The following is a 21,296-nucleotide window of genomic DNA, read 5'->3' as shown; positions in this document are numbered from 1 at the left end:
AAGGTGAGCACAGTTCTGTTCCCAATGCAATGTTCCCAGTGCAGTTGGAGATGGTGTGTTAAGAAAAAAACAAACCCACTCCTAAGTTACTTTTCTTCAAGCAGAGTGTTGAGGGCTTTCTCCTCCCTTCCAAGCACCACAGTGCCGTGTGCCATGTGCCACGTGCCAGCTCTTGGTGCCTCCCAGGGAAAGTAGTATGGGACCAGAGGCCAGCAAGTAACACAGAAGAACATTTAATCACGGTCTCCTCTGTTTCAAGCCTGGACATCAGCTAAAGTGCTACAGTGTGTCCCCCTTGGCTCCTCACAGCTTGTCTGCTCCCTCTGCCCCATCCTGCGCTGCAGGGAGGGTTTGTGAGGAGAATGCCTCGTGCATCCAGGGTTTGGCTTTTCTCCTGGACAGCTCCTCACAAACCACCCGGGGAGCCCCCCTGCCCTGCTGCTCGGGCACATGGTCCCTGTGCCCATGGGCAGGGGAGGCTCTGGGGGTCCCATCCTCTCGGGGGCTGGTCTGTATCGGGAGTCCCTGGGTCTGTATCGGGGTCCCTGGCTCAGAACGCTGCCAGGGGCTGGTCTGTGTGGGGGTCCCTGGGTCTGTGTGGGGTCCCTGGGTCTGTGTTGGAGTCCCTGGGTCTGTGTGGGGGTCCCTGGGTCTGTGTGGGGTCCCTGGGTCTGTGTGGGGGTCCCTGGGTCTGTGTTGGGGTCCCTGGGTCTGTGTGGGGGTCCCTGGGTCTGTGTTGGGGTCCCTGGGTCTGGGTGGGGGTCCCTGGGTCTGTGTTGGGGTCCCTGGGTCTGTGTGGGGTCCCTGGGTCTGTGTGGGGTCCCTGGGTCTGTGTTGGGGTCCCTGGGTCTGTGTGGGGTCCCTGGGTCTGTGTGGGGTCCCCGGCTCAGAACGCCCCCAGCTCCCGCAGGGCGGGCTCGGCGCCGCCGCCCAGGCGCAGCACGTGGATGCCGGAGCTGGCGCTGGCACAGAGCAGGGTGGAGCTGTCGCAGGCGGCCAGCGAGGCCAGCGGGCCAGAGCCCTCCAGGGACAGCGTGGCCAGGCAGGCTGGGGAGGGAACAGAGAGACACCGAGATGAGGCAGCACCACACCGACCTCCCACCTCCCAGCTCTGCCCTCCTGAGCTGCTCCCCCCGCTCTCCCGGGTCCACACATCCAAAGGCACCGGGATGTGCCCTCTGGAAGAGAGACCCTCCCCCCCGTACAGTCCCCAGGGGATCTGAGCATTGATCTGGGCACTGGCTGGCTGACAGGGATCCAGACTGGGGTCAGGCTCTGCCCCTTCCCTGGAGAGGAAGCAGGGCTGGGTGGACACACAGACCCCCCTGGGCAGAGCTGCAGGGCTTGCCTGGAGCCATTCCCAACACGCCTTTTTCTCCCAAATGTCTTCCAGTCCGGAATATTTTTTCCTAAAGGCTGCATTACACTCACACAGTTTTGATGAGCCTCCAAAAAAGGAAGAGAAATCAGACTGACAATATCCAGCACCACATCAGCCCTTCTGTGTGTTATTAAACCCCCCTGAGGCAGAGTTTGTGCAAAGACACAGCCCCATGTTGAATTGTCAGAGGAGCTGCCCTTGGCACAGACCTACAAGCAGCTGCCTTGTGGTGACCTGCACCCTTCCAAGAGCAGCTGGATCACAGTCACCCAGCTGGGAAGGCAAGAGGATCAAAGCTGCACCTTGGCGTGCACAGGCACAAGGGCACACGAACAGGGAAGTGAAACAGCAGGTCCCTCTCTGTGGGAGATCCTCAGGTTTCTATTTTCAACCCATCTTAAAGAAGTGCACTTGGAGAGGGGCTTAACCCCAGGGAGTGTCTAATGCTGGTGCCTTGGACTGCATTCCATGCAGGGCTCTCAACCTGAACAGCTTCCTAAGAGGTCTCTGCTGCTGCACAAGGGTTACCAAGAGCCTGCTGCTATGGCAGGGCCTGGCAGGTAAACAGCCTTTGTGCAGCTCAGGGGAGGACTCAGCCCTCAGCACCAGCTTTAACCCCACAGGAGCCCTTCAAAGGGGCAACCAAAGTGAGGGCAGTGGCTGAGCAGCCCTCTGTCCTCCAGCACAACCATTCCTTACAACTCTTCAGTGAGATCTCTGAAATGCTCTCATAATTCTTCCTTTTAGTTTAGGAAGGACACTTGTCACCTCTGACACACACCCACCCCACCTCCTCCTCTGCAGGGCAAGCAGAAGCCCCTGGGTTTGCTCTGGGAGATGTCTCCACCCTGCCCTGCAGCTGGAATGGAGTAAATTCCAGAGATTTCAGGCTTCATCCCGCCCATCACCACCGGGAGACAGACACAAGGAAGCAGTTTTGTTCTCCCAGAGCACCGAGGATGAGCAGGAGTCCCCCCTACCTGCCGTGTCCCGGTGCCAGACCTTCACCGTGCTGTCGCTGGAGGATGTGGCGACGCTGGGGGCGAGGGCTGGGCCCCGGGGGAGGAAAACACACGAGGTGGTGGTCTGGAAATGCCCCCTGTACTCACACACCCGGCCCCGGGTCTGCCGCAGGTCCCACAGCTGCAAGGGAACAGGAGAGCTCAGAGCCGGGTCTGACACTGTCAGGGAGCCGATTGACACGGGAGGGAAGAGGGGGTTGGGTAAATTGCTCCTTGCCAATCCTCAATGCCCATTGCCTTTGTCCCTGCTCATGCTCACAGTCCTGGGGAATGTCAAATCCCAAAGGATTTTCACCATCGATGACTATTTGAGCCCACAGAGCCAAGGCTGTGCAGGCAGGTAACAAGGCTCCACCCTGCTCCCATCCTCAGCCCTGCCCTCCCTGGGATGCGATGGGATGGGGATGGGATGGGGATGGGATGGTCTCATCCTCTTGATCCTCACACAGGGCTGAGAACCTGCCAATTCTAAGCTCAGTTCTGTCTAAGAGACACAGAATGCCAGCTCTGAACCCCTGTGTGGCTAAATGCTCTAACCAGGTTTGGGGTCACTCAGACATTGGCACAGCCCTGTTTGTGTTGTGAGGTAGCCAAGGAAACTCCAAAATTGGTTCACACTGACTGGACCTCCCTAATCATTGAACACTGTGGGGTTTTCTCCTTTTCTTCAAGTGACTTTACCATGTTCCTGCTTTCAAGGCCTTGTATTTTCAGAGGGGAAAATGTGGATCTGGGAAAGATTCCCCAGGGCACAGAGGAGAAAGGCAAACGTTGCTCAGCAGCACCACAGAATAATGAGCTATTGTGAAAGCTGAATCTCTGGTTTGGAAACACCTGGAGCACAGGGTCCCTTACAGGCTTTCTGCAAGAACCTCATGCTCCTCAATGCCTTCTGTTGTTTTTTCCCTTTGTGTTTTACTGAAATAAAATGCTAGACTGGTTTGGGTTGGGAGGGACATTAAAAATCAACTAGTTCCATCCCCCTGCCATGGGCAGGGACACCTTCCACTAGACCAGGTTGCTCCAAGCCTCATCCAGCCAGGCCTTGAACACCTCCAGGGATGGGGAAAATCCCAGTGCTTTAATCAGGAACATATTCTCTGACATTCCCTGAGCAGAACTTCCCAAAGGGACAGGCAGGAAGACACTAAGCTCTGGCGCTGGCTGGTGACACCAGCACAAATCCAGTGCAGTGGGAGGACTCAGATCCCTGGAGCACTGCTGTGCTGCTCTCTGCTGTGTCCTGTGGACACTGGAGGAAGGAGCAGGGGCCCAGCACACTCACGGTGGCCTCTCCACCCTGGCTGCTGCTGAGGCAGTACCGCCCGTCCTGGCTCACGTCACAGCACGTCTGGATGTGCTGCTTGGCTGGGAACGTGTGTGCCACCTGCAGCTCCCGGCTGTCCCAGATCCTGGGGGAACAGGAGAGGGGAAGGGCACTCTGAGGCGTCATCTCCACGATGGGCTTCCCTCCGTGCCCTCCCGCTCTGCCCTTCTGCCATCCCTCCTGGGGCAGCCCCCTCCTGCCTCCCAGATCCACCCCTGCAGTTATCCATCCTGGATCACTCTCCAGCCAGAGCAGCCGAGCTGAGCTTTCTGTCCCACAAACTCTCCTTTTCACCTGCAGTCACCACCCAGTGCTGCTCACAGCCCCTGTGCCCCTGGCTGTCCTCTGCTGACACTGTGCTCCAAGGCCCAGCTGAGCTGGAAAGTGGCTTCTGGCCACACCAGCAGCTGGTCATGACAACGACCAAAGAACAGCCCCTTGTGCACTGGCAACTTCCCTACACCCCACCTGCCCCAGGCTGACACTCCCTTCTCTGTGGCCACATGTGGGACTTACCTGGTTGTTTTATCCTCCGAGGTCTGGATGACATAAGGCTCCCCAGGAACCCAGCACAGGTGTGTGACCTGTGGACAGGGAAGGATGAGCAGGAGCCACCTCTGTGTGCAGCCCAGGCTGTGTCTGCTGTGGATGCTCCCACCCTCTCCCTCCTCGTGCTGGGTTGGGAGCTGGAAACGTTGGATGAAGGTGTTTCCTGCTCCCTTCCTGGGCCCAGTCCCTGGGCATGTTTCAGGCAGGGAGGTGCCAGCAGCTCACCAGGACACAGAGCCCTGGGAACAGGGATACCACAGGCACCAGGGGATGGTGTCCACACCAGCTCCACTGCTGGGCTGGTACAGGAGGGAATGCAGAGTGTGGGAGCTGGGGGGGCTCAGTCTGGAGAAAAGGAGGCTCAGGGGGGACCTTCTCACTCTCTGGAACTCTCTGACAGGAGGGGGGAGCCAGGGGGGAATCAGGCTCTGCTCCCAGGGAACAAAGGACAGGGTGAGAGGAAACGGCCTCAAGTTGTGCCAGGGGAGGTTTAGTTTCGATATGAGGGAAAATTTCTTCACTAAAAGGGTGGTCAGGCCCTGGCACAGCTGCCCAGGGCACTGGTGGAGTCCCCATCCCTGGAGGGATTTACAAATGTGTGGATGTGGCACTTGGGGACATGGGCTATGGGTGGCCTTGGCAGTGCTGGGGGAATGGTGGGACTCGATGATCTTAGGGGGCTTTTCCAACCTCAGTGATTCCATGATTCTGAGTGCTTCCTGGCAGTTCAGAGTTAGAGCATTAATAAACTGCCACATGTCTCTTGGTACCTTTGTGCTCCTGGACTTGTTGTCAAGGCAGCCTGGGCAGAGCCTCCAGGGCTCCCTTTGGCACCAAGCTCACAGCAAATTCCCTCTACACAGCCTCGTGTGAAAGAACCACGTAGGCAGTGAGGTGCCAGGATGGGATGGGAGGAAGCAGCAGCTCCTACCAGATTCCTGGAGATGGTGGCCCTGGCCAGACACTCCCCAGTCTCTGTGTCCCACTTGCACACGGTGTTGTCTCGTGAGCCCGTGCACAGCTGGGAGGCATCTGTAACCACAAGGGAACAGCAAACCCAAGTCAAGAAGTGTTGTCAGTGAATCCCTGGGGACTGGGGGTGTGCTGTCCCTCACCTGGGCTCACAGCCAGCCCAGTCACAACCAGCTCATGTCCTGGGAAGTGCTGGCTTGGCCCCGACGCCCCGTGAAGCTCCCACATCATCACTGTCTTGTCCCGGGATGCACTGAAGACTCTGCTGGAGTCAAGGGCAGAGGTGACCTGCCAAGGACAAGAGGGAGAAGCTGGTTATCCTCCCGGCCAGCCCAGCTCTGCTCAGGGAGAACATGACATTTGCTGTCCTGTCACAGCCCAAAACATGCAGGAATGTGCCTGGGGAGAGCCTGACCTTCAAACTCTGACCTCAAACCATGACACCCATGTCCCCCCAGAGCCAGGGATGGTGGATGGGTGCTCTCTTGGTCTCACAAACCATTCATTCTATAGGAAAAGCTTCCTTACAAACCCAAATGAGCCCAGTGCTTGGCTGCCTTGAGCACTGGGGTGAATGAAGCCCCCTCTGTCCCTCCAGTACCCCAACCCAAGGGGACCCCCTGGGGCTGTCCCTGGTCGAGGTGCACACACATACACACCCCTGGATGTCTGCTCTCTGAGGAGAGTGCTGGGCTTTGTCATCATGGTCCCAGAAGGGAAATTAAAGCCCTGCTGTTCCCGGGATTGGTTGGCTGTGGAATAACAAGTCCAGCAGAACGAGACCCGAAGAAAAGTGAACAGTGTCTCCAAATCAAAAACTTGATCCCATAATTCATCCTTAACCTTTGCTACACAGTCTGCTGGAGGGGAAGACAGGCCTCCTGCAGCCCTGTTTAGTTTGGATGCACTTCTCCTTGCTGCTTCCCTGGACAGCAGAGGATCAGCTGGGACCATGGGAAAGACCTGGTGTGTTCTGATCAGGGAATCATGAATTGTCAAGGTTGGAAAAGACCTTTAAGGTCATCAAATCTGATTGTCCCCAGTTAGACACCAGGGATACTCTGGTCCCTCTTTCTAGTGGAGCAAAGGGGGCCCTGTGTGATGCCAAACCAGTGCTCCATTATCCCTGGCACCCCAGGAATGCTGACAGGAGACCCCGGCGCTCTCACCTTGGTGACCTCCCGCTCGTGGCCGAGGAAGCGCCGCAGGGCAGCCCCGGATCTCCAGCTGCACACAGCCACACTCTGCAGGGACAGGGCAGGGTCAGCAGGGACACAGGGCAGGGAGGCTTTCACACTGTGCACAGCCCACAGGGGAGGGAACAGGTTCCTCTGCTTTTGAGCTCCTGCAGCAGATACAGCTGTCTGTAGAGCCAGGTAACATAAGGGCCAGTGATTCCAAGCCTGGGTGAGACCACTTGATGTGATCGGAGCTCAGGAAAGGTTACAAAATTTGATTCCATGTGCTTCAGTGTGTGCCCTCACTCCAAGCTCATCTTTTCTTTCTAAATTCTGGGACTGACAAAGTTGTTACTCTCCCAGAATGTTCACAGAACAGTTCAAGGAACTTCAAGGAAATGTTCAAAGCTCACATTTAAATCTTATTTTCGAACCTGTTGACATGTTTTCCGTCCCGTGGGCCATGGCAGGGGGTACCTCACCTTATCCCTGCCCCCTGACACACACAGGTCTGGTTTGAGAGCAGCCACAGAGGTGACAGCGTCGGTGTGAGCGGGGCTGTGCTGCCGGGAGGTGCCGATGGATCCCGTCTGTCCCACGATGGATCCCGTCTGTCCCACGATGGATCCCGTCTGTCCCATGGAGCCATCGGCCCTGCAGCACGGACAGACAGGTGGGAGCTGCAGGGCATGTGAGACAAGGCCAGGGTGCCATTCCCGTGACACCAGGCCTGGGAGGTGGCACTGCTGACACCATCTGATGTGACAACCCCTGCCTTAGACAGCCTGAGAGAGGCTGTGAGCGAACCAGGTGAGATGGAACAGACCTACCTCACCTCTAGAGCTGCCAAATATCGGTATGTTTGCTCACTCTGTGCTGGTGCAAAGAATAAAAGAGATTTTGATCTCACCAGCCCCCACTGTCACTCACATGGGTCAGGCTCAGCTGCTCTTTGCTGTGACACCTCCCTGGCCACACAGTGCCCCCCAGCTCTGTGCCCCCCTCTGTGCTCTCAGCTGCTCTCCAGGCAGAGATTCCCCCCCTTGCTGCCAGACACAGAATTATCTCACCTTGCCAACAAAAGCAATGACAGTCTCTGAAGAGACAGCGAAGCAGTTTGGATATTTGGGCCAAAGAGCCACTCCTGGAGCTGTTCCCCTTCAGAGCTCTGCCTCAGCCATCACAGGGCACGGCCACTCCTGTGAGTGACACTTGGGACTTCAGTCCCCCAAAGAAGCTGAGCAGACTTTTTTCAAAAGTGAAAACACATTCACACATTCAGTAATGAAACTGAAACCACGTGCTTGCTCTGTTCTCTGGTCATTTGTGTTCTCTGTTCACTCTCCCACCTGGTTTGTTAACAAGACACGATCACCCAGCGTTGCTTTACCCGTATTTGGTGGTGTGGAAGCTGAGTTTACTCTGCAGTTTCCCCATAGCCCTCCAAAGAGCAGGGCCCCCCCACGGGGTGTCACATCAGCACCTCAGGCACCTGCTGCAGGGACACGACCTGTGGGTGAGGGGACACAGCATCACCAGGGATCCAGAGGGGTTTCTGCCTCTTACATATACAGGGTAAGGTGCTGGTAACACATTATTTACATCCCAACGTCATTTAGAATAACAGGAAAACCTCAGTGGAGGGGATATCAGGAGGTCCTGAGCCAAATCTTTGGCTTAGAGCAGAGCCAGCAGCAGGGTGAGGTTATTGGAACCTCATGCTGAGCTTTAAAACGCCCAGGCTTGGTGAGGCCACACCGGAGAAGGAGTTGCTGCCTGTTGTTCTTCTAGTGCTTTACACTTTCCTCTTACTCCAGTATCTGGTCTTGACTTCCATATATCCAGGTGAGGAGCCTCTGGCACAGCAGGGCTCAGCATCTCTCCCTCATGTCCTCACAGGTCACAGACTGAGCACAAACCAGTCTCAGTGACAGTGAATTGTCACAGACAATAACTGGCTGCTGCTTAGCTCAAGGCACACTAATTGGATTTGCCCTGCACTATGTGTATGTTGGCATTCCCATCTTCTGGGGCTGTAGTACTTAGCTAATAAAATTCAGGAACCCCCCCCCCACACACCTTTTCCAGCAATGAAAAGAGCCTTCCACCTGCTTGAAGGCTCTGCCCACAGAAACTGGAAACCCAAATCCTGGAAACACTGAGCAAGAGGGGCTGGGTTTCTACAAAACAATTCTCTTTCTAATTTTACCTTGACAGCCCTTGTGATTAGCAATTAGTAATACCCAGTTAATCACCACCTGCTCTATCTATGAGTTTGCATGTCCCAAAGATGTGAGGAATGATCAATCTCACGGCTGAGGGGCTATGACAATTTGGCAATTTACTCTTTCAATCAGACCCTGATCGTTTCAGTACGTGAGGAACATGATTTTTCTTTGACGAGAGAGAAGTCTGGACGTTGCTTCTCCTGCAAAACAAGATTCTAGGAAAAGCCAAGATGTAAATTCTGATTTTTAATTACGATGTTCCTTGTCCTCCAGTTAGTTTCCCCACTCCTGTGGTTAATGCAGTCCCTACCTGCACATAAACTCCGAGGGAGGACACAGAGAAGCTGCTGGTGGCCCCAGGAGGCTGCAGGGAAGGTGGGAGCTCTGTCCTGTGTCTCACTGGGCTCTCCTGCCTCTTCCCCACTGCAAGAAAGACCATCTTCTGAACGCTGAGTGAGAGCAGTTCTCAGGCAGGATGTTCATCCAAGGTTTTGCTGTCTGCATCCCAACACGTTTATCATCCACCTGCTCCATCACAAAGCTCCAATAACACAGGGGTCCAGCAGCAACTGGACATGAAGTGTCACCTCCAGCAGACTGAGTTTCACACTAGAGGATCTTCTTATGCTCCCTTCTGCCTTAAATGTATCACTTGACAGAAATCAAACACATTTTTTACTAAATGGCTTTAAAAAAATAACCCACACTACTGCCTCCACCTGTCCAGGCTCTGCCGTGAAACCCTTACCATGGATAGGGAATGACAACAGCCATAGCAGTGGGCACGGGGACCTCAGCAGAGCTCCCCCCATCCTTATCACCCCTCGAGGAGGGTGTTTGACCATCTTTGTGGAGGATGGGATGACACTCTGGCCCCTGGAGCTGGGGGTGACCCTGTGACAGTGGTGCAGGTCCCTGTGCTGGGAGTGTCCCCACGGGGGATCGCTGGGGGCATCCTGGGTCCCTGTGGATGGGGTGGCCCTGTGGGGGTCAATGGGGCCATCCTGAGTCTCTATGGATAGGGGTGGCCCAATGGGGCTCAGTGGGGCCATCCTGGCTCCCTGTGATGGGGGTGGCCCTGTGGGGTGTCAGTGGGGTCATCGCACGTCCCCAGGGATGAGGGTGGCCCTGTGAGGGTCAATGGGGACATCCTGGCTCCCTGTGATGGGGGTGACCTGTGGGGGATCAGTGGGGTATTCCAGCTCCCTATGGATGGGGATGACGCCCTGGGCAGTCAGTGGGGTCATCCTGGCTCCCTGTGATGGGGGTGGCCCTGTGGGGGTCAATGGGGGCATCTTCGCTCCTTGTGATGAGGGTGACCCCCTGGGCGGTCAGTGGGGACATTCCAGGTCCCTGTGATGAGGGTGGCCCTGTGGGGTGTCAATGGGGCCATGCCGGGTCCCTGCGCTGGGGCAGCCCCACAGATGCCTTATGGGGCAGCCTGGCAGGGGCAAGGCGGGCGCAGCCCCGGGAAGGGTTTGGGAACAATCCGTGTCCCCGTGGCTGGGGCAGCCCCGCGGCCCAGCCCGGGACCCTCCGCGCACTCACCGTGTCCGGAGCAGCCTCGTCCCGCCGTGTCCCTCCCGGGGCCGGTCCCGCCGTGTCCCTCCCGATCCCGGTCCCGCCGTGTCCCTCCCGATCCCGGTCCCTCCCGACCCCGGTCCCGCCGTGTCCCGCCCGGGGCGGGGCCGAGCCGAGCTCTGCCGGGCGGCGCCGCCGCCCCCGCGGCAGGTGCGAGCACAGCATGGCCCGGCGGGGCGGGCCGGAGCGGCTGCGGGTGAGCGGGGGGACCTCGCCCGACCTAACCCCGGCCCCAACCCCAACCCCGACCCCGACTCCAACCCTGACCCTGACTCTGATCCCGGCCTCGGCCCCGACCCCGACCCTGATCCCGGCCCGGGGCTCGCCGGCGGCTGAGGGGAGCCCGGGGCCGGGCGGGGCGGGGAGAGGGGCCGCGTGTGGGACTGGGGAGTGCCGGCGGGGCGTGAGGGTTCCTGAGGGGGGAGCGGGAGTCCCTGGGAGGGTATGTGGGTCCTGGACGGGCTGTGGGTCCGTGAGGGAGTGGGGGGTCCCTGGGGGGTGTGGGGCCTCAGAGATCCCTGCAAGGGTGTGGGGATCCCGGATGGGGTGTGGGGTCCTGGGGGGTGTGTGGGATCCTGGGGATCTCTGGGGGCGTGTGGGGGTCCTGGACGGGATGTGGGTCCGTGGGGCAGTGTGGGGGTCCCTGGAGAGAGTGGGACCCTGGGGGTCCTTGGTGAGCCGTGGGAGTCCTAGGGGGGTTTTTGGGGTCCTGGAGGGGTGTGGGGCTGCAGGGACCCCTGACCGAGTGTGGGGGTGCCAGACGGGGCTGGTGGGATGTGGGATGTGGAGGGGACATGGGACCCTGGGGGTCCTTGGTGGGTGCCTGGGGGTCCCAGACAAGGTATGGGGGTGGCTGGGGGTCCTTGGGCAGGTGTGGGACCCTGCGGGTCCTTGGCGGGGTGTGGGGGACCCTGGTGCGGTGTGAGGCCATAGGAGGGGTCTCCTGTGGGGAGGGGAGGGCTCCCTGTGGGGCTGTGTTGGAGGTCCCCTGTGGGGAAGGGGCTCACTTTGGGGTGGTGCAGGAGGACCCTGACAGCTGTGGGGCTGGGTGGGGTCAGGCTGGTGGGGGGCTCGGGGTGCTGTGGCCCTGTCCAGGCTGTGTTCATCACCTGCTGTTCCGTGTCCCAGGACGAGCTCGTGGACCGGTGCGAGCGGCTCCAGCTGCAGAGCGCGGCCATCGCCCGGCACGTGGATGAGGTGCTGCCTGCCAAGGACCAGGCTGTCCTGGTGAGTCCCTGTCCCTGCCAAGGACCAGGCTGTCCTGGTGAGTCCCTGCCCCTGCCAAGGACCAGGCTGTCCTGGTGAGTCCCTGTCCCTGCCAAGGACCAGGCTGTCCTGGTGAGTCCCTGTCCCTGCCAAGGACCAGGCTGTCCTGGTGAGTCCCTGCCCCTCTCCCAGCACAGCTGGCCCCATGTGCTCCGTGCTCACCAGTCCCATTGGAGATGCTGAGCTCTAGGGGGCTCATCATTGTGCACGGGTTGTCCCCTCCTACCCCACAGCTGTGGAAGTGGAGTTCTAGGGTGTGCCTGTGATTGCTGCCTCGCCTGCCTAAAAAATGTACATGGACAGTATATTTCTTGGTGTCAGTGTATAGCAATCACTAGGACCAGTGTCTCAGCAGTTCCTGGTTTTGTTTGTTCCTTGCTGTCACTGAGGATGAGGGCAAAGGGCAGTTATAGAATCATAAAATCACAGAGTAGTTTGGGTTGGAAGGGCTTTAAAGACCGTCCTGTTCCAAGCCCCTGCCATGGGCAGGGACACCTTCCACTAGCCCAGGTTGCTCCAAGCCCCGTCCAACCTGGCCTTGGACACTTCCAGGGATGGGGCAGCCACAGCTTCTCTGGGCAACCTGAGCCAGGGCCTCCCCACCCTCACAGGGGAGAATTCCTTCTCAATATCTCATCTATCCCTGCCCTCTGGCAGTGGGAAGCCATTTCCCCTTGTCCTGTCCCTCCAGGCCCTTGTCCAAAACCCCTCTCCAGCTCTCTTGGAGCCTCTTTAGGCACTGGAAGGGGCTCTAAGTTTTTCCCAGAGCCTTCTCTTCTCCAGACTGAGCAGTCCCAGCTCTGTCAGGCTGTTCTCATGTGTCTCACCAGTAGTGAATCCATGGAGATCTGCTGAGGGACAGGACTCTGGTCCTTCACAGGTTGTCACAGTTAGGCCAGGAGGCTGTAGGTGGGTTTGGGACTGGTTGTCCCATTTACCTGCACTTGTATCGTGACAGTTGCTGTGGCCTGGGCTCAGTTAACAGAGTAATGTTGACAGCTGAGCCCACAGGGAGCCGGCAGGAGCAGCTGGGGCTCTTGCTGGGGCTGCAGCCAGGCTGATGTTGCTGCTGTCCCTGCTCTGGCAGAACGCGGCCAGCGCGGCGCGGGAGCTGGTGATCCAGAGGCTGCTCTTCGTGGGCAAGGCCTGCGAGAACGAGGAGCAGCGGCTGCTGGAGAGGGTGCACGCGGAGGAGGAGAGGGCACACCAGAGCATCCTGACCCAGCAGGTGCACTGGACAGAGGCTCTGCAGAAGCTGGGAGCCCTCCGGACCTACCTGGTGGACATGATCACCAACCTGGATGACCAGGGCCTGCTGGTGAGAACTGCTCCATGTTCTGAGGGATGGGTCAGTCAGCCCTGAGGTCACCCGGACCTCTTACCATGGGACTTAAATATGGTGTTCAGCAACTGCTGTGCTGACAGCAAGGAGGCAGAGCTGGACAGGACCTACATCTGCAGGTCTAGCTCAGGGAACCTCCTTGACCTGGTCCTGACAAGCCCCTGTGGTTTCTCAGTGGTTCCCAGAGCATCTGCTCTTGCTTGCAGTGAGGTCCAGAACCACCCACGCTCAGGTGTCCAAGCTCTTGGCTTACAGCTGCCCTTAGGCCAGACAGCCAGGACAGCTGTGGGCTGAGAGCTGCTCTTACAGCAATTCATTGTGCCACCAGTTTTCAACTGTTGTGTGTAGTTTGAATCAAAACCGCTTTGGGAGCACCTGCATCTCTTCTGGAAAGTCCTCCCTGTCATCTGGCACAGCTCTATTTGGGATATTTGCTGTGCAGAGCAGCCTGTGCTTCCTCTCCCTCAGTTCCTTCTCTGGTTATTGAGTTGTCTGGGTTTACCCAAGTGATTCCTCTCAGTTTGGAAGGGAGCAGGTTGGTCTTCCACCACCATGCTCAGCCTCTGCTTCCCACATGGAAGTTTGTGGGAAAGAGGGCAGCAGCTCTGCTTGGGAAACAGACCCGACCCCATAGAGAGAGGGCAGATGTTCCTTTGGTAGGAAAAGCAGTGTCTGTCCTGCCCCAGCACCTCCGCTGGGCTGTGGCTGCACCATGGAGAGTAGAGGCTGGAGAGCAGGACCCATCAGCTGCCTGTGCCAGAGAACAGCCAGACCCTTTTGCCACGTGGTGGAGGGAATTAGGGACCATGTGTTCTCCACTTGGATTGCTGGTGTTGGTACTTGTGTCTGTCAGGAATCAGCACGTGCCATGCCACAGGCCTGCAGCTTGCCCTGCAGCTCGGATTTGAGCAGGGATCAGATATTTTCCTACCACTTTACTGCATCTGGAGAATGCTCGTGACCAGCAGGAACAGAAACAAGTGGGACCAACCACCTGACTCTTGACTTAGTTCCTCTGCCACCACCCCCCTTGCTGAAAGCCCTGGGGTTGTTTGCTGGAAGCACAGGCTGTTCCTGCAGCATTCCCTAGTGGAGTGGGAGCAGAGGGAGGGCAGCAGACACTGCCCCAACTGTAGAGGATGTATTGCCCTCAGCCATTCCCACTCATTTTCTGAGTTGAGGGGTGGGAAGTGCTGCAGCTAAGGAAAATGAATGTTGGATGCTCCCCCTGCTCCCCAGGGTTGCTGTTGGGGTGAGGGGTGGTTTCTCTGGATCAGGAAGGAAAACACTGCTCCTGGTCCTGGGTTTGCTGTGCCCCAGCCTGTGTTTGGGATCTGTAGGCATTTCAGCTCTGGTGACTCCTTCTTTCCTTGTCCCCAGCGCGCAGAACGAGAGATCTTCGAGAGGTCAGTGCCTGGCTGCTCCTGCTCCTGCTCCTTTCCCTGACCCTGCTCCAGGCTCCCCTGCCTCCCTGCAGCTCCTGTGCAGTGCCATGGCTCAGGTGCCCTGGACACCTCTGTCCTCCCTCTGCTCTTCTGTTGGGGACAAGGACACAGCACAGAGATGCCACTCTCATCTCTGCTCCGGAGCAGCCTGGCCCCTGGAGATGCTCCATGTGCAGTGCCAGAGCAGCAGCCCTTGTTTACAGGAGAACTTCTCCAGCTCCTCAGAGCACTCCCCGGGGCTTGCTGGGGGTTGGAGCAGGCCTGTCCCTGCTGTTGGCAGGAGGTGGGATGGTCCTGGTGGGAAGCTGGTGTGCTCTGTGCTGGGGTGGCTGGCACAGCCTCAGTGTCCCCAACAGCACCGTGGGTGACGCTGGGCTGCCCTTCCCTGAAGAGGTACCTCGGGGGCTGGGTTTTCACAGCTTTTTGTCTCCCTGGCTCCTGTGGGGGTGCTGGCCCTGTGCTGCCCAGAGGGCTGGTGGGGTATTTGTGCCTGTAGAGAGTACAGAATGTGCCACAGCATGTCAACACCAGCGTGTGCCACAGCCTTTCCTCACAACCACGAGTTGTGTGGGTGCTGCAGGCCACAGGAACAGCAAACCGTCTGTGTCTTGCTGTGCTGGGTGAAACCCGGCTCCTGCCACACCCCCTGGGCTCCAACTGTTATAAAGAGGGAAATCTGAGTCTCTCACTGTTCATTGGGCTCCCTTTGTACCTTGATGGCCGCTCTCAGACACATTTATTTACCCTGTGTCTGCTGAGTGAGGAGCTGTTGATTCAGGCTGCTGGGATGTGTTTTACAACACTGCAGTCCTTTCACAAGGGACTGTAAGCAAAGCCAACCAAAAGTATCACTTAAAGTATGGCTTAGGGCGAGAGCTGGCTCAGAAACCCCCTCTGGGGTCACTCTGCAGCCAGAGCTCCTCTTTAACCTCTGCCATACCTCCTAAGTGATCTTTATAAACACCTCCCAACACAACTAATCTTTGTATTTTGAAATTCCTCTTGTTTTCCTTTGCTAGGACAGAGGTGGCGGAGGGAATCTTGGAGCCACAGGAGTCCCTGAAGTTAAACTTTAATCAGACGTGTGTTCAGAGTCCACTCCTGCACCGACTGTGGGCCTCTGCTGTGCTCTGCTGCCTCACAGGTCAGTGTCTCCCGAGCTCTGGGGATTCCTGCACCCTCATTCATGTTGGGCCCAAAGAAACACCCTCATGTTGTGTCAAAACCTCCTGGTGCCCTGTCCTGCCCCTCTGCTCTCCCAGCCCCTGCTTGTTTCCTGGAGCCCCCCAGCCAGGGGAGCAGCAGCAGCAGCTGTGGGAGGTTTGGGGGGTGCAGTGGGGGCTCCAAGCAGGTTGTGGCTCAGAGCAGAACCGGGGTTTGAAAAGACACTTTGTTTTATCAGCTCTGTGGCTTAAGCTCACGTGGTTTCTTTTGCTGTTTCCTGGGTGGCTTGGTGACAGCAGTGAAGCAGACTCTGCTGGGGAATCTCTGTCACAGAAATCCCTCTTCACCACGTTCAGCACTGGGTTGCTGGGCATTTTAAAAGAGGGTGAGTTCACCTGTGGGGTGTCTGTGAGATGCTCTGAGCAGCAAAGTGAGCAGTGAGGAGATGCAGCAGCTTTCTGCTCACAGGCTGAGATTGTGGCTGTGCACGAGCTGGTGGTTTTTAGGGGTGTTTGTGCTCTGGCTCAGCTCTTTCTGTACAGCTGGGACTGCACTGGAGGTGTTTGCCAGGCCAGTGACAGGCTCTGGGTACGAGTTTAGCAGATTGGTGTTGGCTGTATTGAGCAGGGAGAAACAGTTTTCTCCTGGCTGTGATGTGCTTGGGTGGCTGGTTGTGAAATGTTTGCTTTTACTCTGACTTTCAGGCCATCACTAGAGCATTTCAAACGTGAGTTTTGTTTCTCAGAGGTGGCAACGTCCTTTACAGGTTGCCTTGTGAACAGTCCCTGGGCTGATTTTCCCAAAGTTTTTGTATTAACTTTGCTGATGAGCTGTTTTCAGTTTTTCCCTGTTTCCAGGCCCCTCTCCAAGGTCTGTGCTTTGGCCTTTTCTTGCTCCTGTAGCTTTGACAATCTGAGAATCTGTGCTACCAAGCACCACATCATCTGTTTCTTCTACTGCAAATTCTGATGTCGTTCTCCCTTTGTGATTCATTTCCCTCTTTCCAGTCTTTGGATGCTGGCAGTCATGGAAGGTGTCCCTGCCCAGGGCAGGGGGTTGGGACTGGGTGATCTTTAAGGTCCCTTCCAACCCAACCCAGTCTGGGATTCCATGCCAGCTCCTGCAGTTGTGCATTGACAGTGTCACACAGGATCACTGAGGTTGCAAAAGCCCCCCAAAATCACTGAGTCCAACCTTTGATCAGTCCCCACCTTGTCCCCCAGCCCAGAGCACTGAGTGTCACATCCAGTTGTTGCTTGGACACCTCCAGGGATGGGGACTCCACCACCTCCCTGGGAGCCCCTTCCAATGCCTGACCACTCTTTCCATGAAGAAATCCTTCCAGAAAGAATCAGTTGAGCAGGTTCTTGGCTGATGTTCTGAGCCATAAAGTCAAGGAAGAAACCTTTCCCTAATTCTCTTGGTTGTGACACGGTTTTTTTTAAGGATTCCTCTCCCAGTACCATCCTTGTAAAATGTGATGGCTCTAAGGCATTCTGTGCTTGTAGTGGGTGTGTTGGTGCGCTTATTACACAGGAATTTCACTCTGTTTGGGGTTTTTTTGAGTGTGTGGTTACATTTAACTGTCATTATTGCATGCTGAGGATTCCTGCTGTATCCTTGTGGATCTCCTCAGTCCACAGTCCACCCAGGACCAAACCTTAGAGGTTTAATATTAACTGCAGTGGTCTGAGCTTGTTAAGACATAGTGATGTTACGTGTCACTTTGTGGTCCCTTCTCCCAAAGGTAGTTGAGCAGTTGGCTGTCTTGTTTATTTGCTTGAAAACACAAAATTCCCAGCCTTGACAGCTTGCTCCAAACCTCTCAAAAACTTGGAAAGCAGCAGGAAAAAGAGCCTCCATTTCCCTCTCAGAAATAAACACGATTCCTTTGATGTCTTCACTTGGCATCCAGGCTTCTGTATCACTTACATGTGAGCTTGGCAGCTTTTTCCTTACACCAAGAGATGATGTAAATCTCCTGGCACAGTTTTGGGAGGAATCTGGGTTCATGGGAACTTGGATTTTTAAAAGCAGTCAAATGTGCTGCAGCCAACATGTATGTGCTTACCAGAGCTGTTAACTGTGTTAACCTGGCATCCCTCATCTCCCAGGGCCACCCTGATGGGTACAGTACACAGAGAAGATAGATTTGGGGGTGAGTTGAATTCCTGATTTAATCATTAATCAGAATATATGGGAGAATCTGAAGGGCAGATTTAATCATGACAGAACACCTGTGTGTGTGGGAAAATGTGCTGATCTGAATTACTCTGCTGTCACCCTGCCAGTGCTGCCCCTCCCTCAGATGCTCCCCTGGAATTCCAGCACTGTGGTGTCTCTGGGGCGGTGTTTCCCTGTGTGGATGATCCCTGTCCTGGAGCACTGGAATGCAGCCCTAGATTAGATGTGTGCTGCACAATACGAGGTTTAGTGCCCTCCTTCTGTCAGAGGAAGATAAATTCTGGTACTGCTCCCTTTTCTATGAATTCAGAGTAGCTTTTGGCTTCCTGGAAAGCCACCCTGCACACGGGCAGTGTGGGCAGCCACGGCCACGGAGCTGTGGAAGGCACGGCTGGGGTTTGGCTGCTGCTCAGGGAAATAAATCAAGGGGCTGAGGCTGGCAGCTCCAGCTGCAGGGGATGTGGCTTCAGCTCCTCCTTGGGCTCACTCTTGCCTGCAGTTGCTCCCACCTAACATGGGAGTGTGTGTGTGGCATTTCCCTGCACTTCCCAGCCTCAGTGCATCTGCCAGGGAGCACCTGGGGAGGTGCAGCCCGAGCTGCTGCTGGGTCTGCTCCCTGTCAGAGGGATGTGACCTGGGCCCTGGAGCAGGTTGGGCTCTGGGATGACCCTGCTCAGGGTGCAGTGGGATGGTTTGGTTCCTTAGGGCCTCATCCTGCCGTGTGCTGGGCACTGAGCAGAGGGTGGTTGGGCATTCCAGGGTAGAGCTGGTGGCAGGGCTGGGACAGCAACTGGCTCCCCTGCTCCAGCCTTGCTTCTGTGGCAGTTTAAGACCTAAAATGAATGAAGTGAGAGTGGGGGAAGGCAGGGGCACCCACTGGCAGGAACTGGGAGCAGGTGAGTCAGCTGGACATCAGCCTCATCTCTGCTTCACAAATTTAGGGATGGAGGGACCCACTCGTGCAGTTACTCAGCACTCCCAGGGTCTGCAGACCCACTGAGGGGTCTCGGGGAGGGCTGTGCAGCCAGAGCAGGGTACTGTGATCTTAGAGGTCTTTTCCAAAATTAGTGATCCCGTGATTCTGTGGTCCTGAAATGGGGCAGACCCCCATGGGGTGCAGGGTCCTCCAGCCAGCCTGGCTCACCCTGGGCTGGGTTTGTGCAGCTGGGCAGCCCCTGACTTCACAGCAGAACCAGACTGAGCCAGGGCCGTGCTCATCTCTAAGCCTGGTGCCACCTCCCCCCACTGCTCCCAGCACCTCAGGGTGGGTTGATTAACAACTGGGGCTTTGTAGCAGGAAAGAGATTGCCCTGCCCAGCCCTCTCCATCCCTCCCCGTTCCTGTTTTACCGGCTTTGCAGGTTTTCTGCTCACAGCCCTGTCCTTGCCAGGCTCTTGGCTCACCCTTGCTGGGAGAGGAGCAGCCAGGCCCTGCTCACCCACCATGGAGGTGGGAAGGGACAGGAACTGAGGTTTGGGTCTCTCCCAAAAGCAGGGTGAGCTGAACCTGCTGAGTTCTGTTTTGTGGGAAGTCAGGCCAGGGGCAGAGTAAAGATGAGCAGCATCTTTGACTCTCCAGGGCTTCAAGTGCAAGGCTGTAGAGGTGCGTGGGGAGTCTGGTCTTAGGTGAGTCTGTGCCTTGTTCTGGCCCTGGCTGAGAGAAGAAGCTGTGGGAATGGCACCCCTGGGAGCAGATGTGTCCCCAGCAGTGATGTGTGAGGAGAGGGTGGTTGTGGTTCTGTTTCTGATGGCCATAACTGCTTCATGTCGTTCAGGTGAGGGCTACCAACTCTGTGCTCACAGTGTGGCTTCTCTTTCAGGCTCACAGGAGATTCACATCGATGAGAGAACCCTCAGCCCCCACCTCAGCCTGTCGGAGGACAAGAGAACGCTGACCTTCAGTCCCAAGAAAGCCAAGGTGGACTTGGACTGCCCGGAGCGGTTTGACCACTGGCCCAACGCCTTGGCCACTGCAGCTTTCCACTCTGGGCTGTGTGCCTGGAAGGTGGGCGTGGAGCAGAGCTGTGCCTACAAGCTGGGGGTTTGCTACAGCTCCGTGCCCAGGAAGGGCTCTGCCAACGAGGGCCGCCTGGGATTCAACGCCGCCTCCTGGGTGTTCTCGCGCTACGACCGGGAATTCCGGTTCCTGCACGCGGGGCAGCCCCAGCCCGTGGAGCTCATCAAGGCCCCGGCCCAGATCGGGGTGCTGGTTGACTTTGCGGGGGGAGAGGTGCTTTTCTACGACCCCGACTCCTGCACCATCCTCTTCTCCCACAGGGAGACCTTCACGGAGCCCGTCTACCCCGTGTTCGCCGTGGCACACCAGAGCATCTCCCTGGTCCAGTGAGCAGGGCCTGAGTGTGACTGTGTGTGCTCTGCACTGTGCCCTGGGGGGAAAGGAGCCCAGGCAGGGCTGTGGGCTGTGTACAGTGTTCAGACAACACCTGCTTTCACACTACAGCTGTTCTTCACGTGTTTTACAGCAGCTCTCCTGTCCTCCTGTGTCTGCCGTGCTGGGGCGAGGGGTCAGGGATTGCCTGGCTGGGCCAACTGCTCTTAGGTGGAGTGTTTAATTTCTGCCTGACCAAGGGCAGCTTTCCAGCCTGGCGGGAGGCTGTGAAAAATGGGACAAATAGTAAGAGGTGTGTATGGAGAGATGGCAGGGAGGAGGCATGTGGAAAGGGAAATAACAGCTCTACAACTCCCTGACAGGACGGTGGAGCCAGGTGGGGCTTAGTCTATTCTCCCAAGTAACAAGTGACAGGACAAGAGGAAACAGCATCAAGTTACTCTGGGAGGGTTCAGGTTGGGGATTAGGGAAAATTTCTTCACCGAAAGGGTGGTCAGGCATTGGCATAGCTGCCCAGGACAGTGGTGGAGTCACCAGCCCTGGAGGGGCTTGAAAGGGGTGTGGATGTGGCACTTGGGGACATGGGTAAGTGGTGGCCTGGGTAGTGCTGGAGGAATGGTTGGACTTGATCCTAAAGGTCTTTTCCAACCTAAATGATTTTGTTAGTCTCTGATTGGGACCCAGCTGGAGACACACTTTTGGGAGTGCAGAGCACCATTGCAGAGCAGGACAGTGCAGGGAGTTGTCCCCTGCTGGGACAGGGGCACCCCTGAGGGGCTGTGGCTGCTGTCCAAGCAGGGGAGCAAGCAAAGAGCAGCAGAAGGAAACCAAACCTGAGTGTCACCAAAGGGAGTGGGGGTTGAGTTTAACATGGTGCAAACACAGGGAACTGATGGAAGGCAGGGAGGAAGGAGAGGTGTTGGCCTGGAGTTGAGCCAGGGAGCAGGACAGGGGGTTTAAAATGGTCATCTTTATTTCTCACTGCCCAAATCAGCAAAGTTTGTTAATTGTCAGTTTGTTAAGTGAAGTTGCCCAACTCCAGACTGTTCAGTCTACAGAGGGAGACCTGCAGCCACCTCCTGGCCACTCCTGTTGGGAAGAGGGGGATGCAAGGCTGGGGTACACTGAGGTGTGCAGGGCCTGTGCAGGGGTGTCCCAAGTGCTCTGTTTGGGCAGACCTTCCCTGGGATGGGGAGCCTGAGTGTTCTCTTCGAGACCTTCCCTGGGACTGAACCTGCACTTGCACTGGGGGATTCTTGATCCTCTCCCCAGGGTGACTGAGAAGGGATAAACCCCAATGTCTGCCTC

General features: G+C 56.8%; 2 protein-coding genes across 5 annotated transcripts; one reads left to right on the top strand and one right to left on the bottom strand.

The window, feature by feature from the left end:
- Positions 1 to 808: 808 nt before the first annotated feature.
- Positions 809 to 10,600, bottom strand: WDR31 (WD repeat domain 31). 4 transcript variants are annotated; one of them, XM_027750357.2, is made up of 11 exons: positions 10,506 to 10,600; positions 8,968 to 9,080; positions 7,820 to 7,939; positions 6,912 to 7,083; positions 6,421 to 6,495; positions 5,395 to 5,539; positions 5,211 to 5,311; positions 4,247 to 4,314; positions 3,689 to 3,815; positions 2,362 to 2,524; positions 809 to 1,047 (listed from the first exon to the last, which is right to left on the bottom strand). In XM_027750357.2, the coding sequence occupies exons 3-11, from the start codon at positions 7,864 to 7,866 to the stop codon at positions 887 to 889; spliced, it is 1,059 nt and encodes a 352-aa protein (XP_027606158.1). In that variant the 5' UTR covers positions 7,867 to 7,939; positions 8,968 to 9,080; positions 10,506 to 10,600; the 3' UTR covers positions 809 to 886. The 4 variants fall into 4 exon arrangements, with proteins under 4 accessions (XP_027606158.1, XP_027606155.1, XP_039239899.1 ...); XM_027750354.2 differs by lacking the exon at positions 10,506 to 10,600 and adding an exon at positions 10,206 to 10,290; XM_039383965.1 differs by lacking the exon at positions 10,506 to 10,600 and adding an exon at positions 10,206 to 10,268 and having other exon boundaries at positions 8,968 to 9,182.
- Positions 10,402 to 20,118, top strand: BSPRY (B-box and SPRY domain containing). Its single transcript, XM_027750360.2, has 6 exons — positions 10,402 to 10,434; positions 11,367 to 11,465; positions 12,592 to 12,822; positions 14,227 to 14,252; positions 15,311 to 15,435; positions 19,459 to 20,118. The coding sequence occupies exons 1-6, from the start codon at positions 10,402 to 10,404 to the stop codon at positions 19,983 to 19,985; spliced, it is 1,041 nt and encodes a 346-aa protein (XP_027606161.1). The 3' UTR covers positions 19,986 to 20,118.
- Positions 20,119 to 21,296: the final 1,178 nt, after the last annotated feature.

Source organism: Pipra filicauda, unplaced genomic scaffold, assembly GCF_003945595.2.
Source record: "Pipra filicauda isolate LSUMZ 115617 unplaced genomic scaffold, ASM394559v2 scaffold333_size800053_pilon, whole genome shotgun sequence".
NCBI classification, from domain to species: Eukaryota; Metazoa; Chordata; class Aves; order Passeriformes; family Pipridae; genus Pipra; species Pipra filicauda.
The sequence above is the reverse complement of the archived record's forward strand: the minus strand, read 5'-3'. Positions and strand labels throughout refer to the sequence as shown.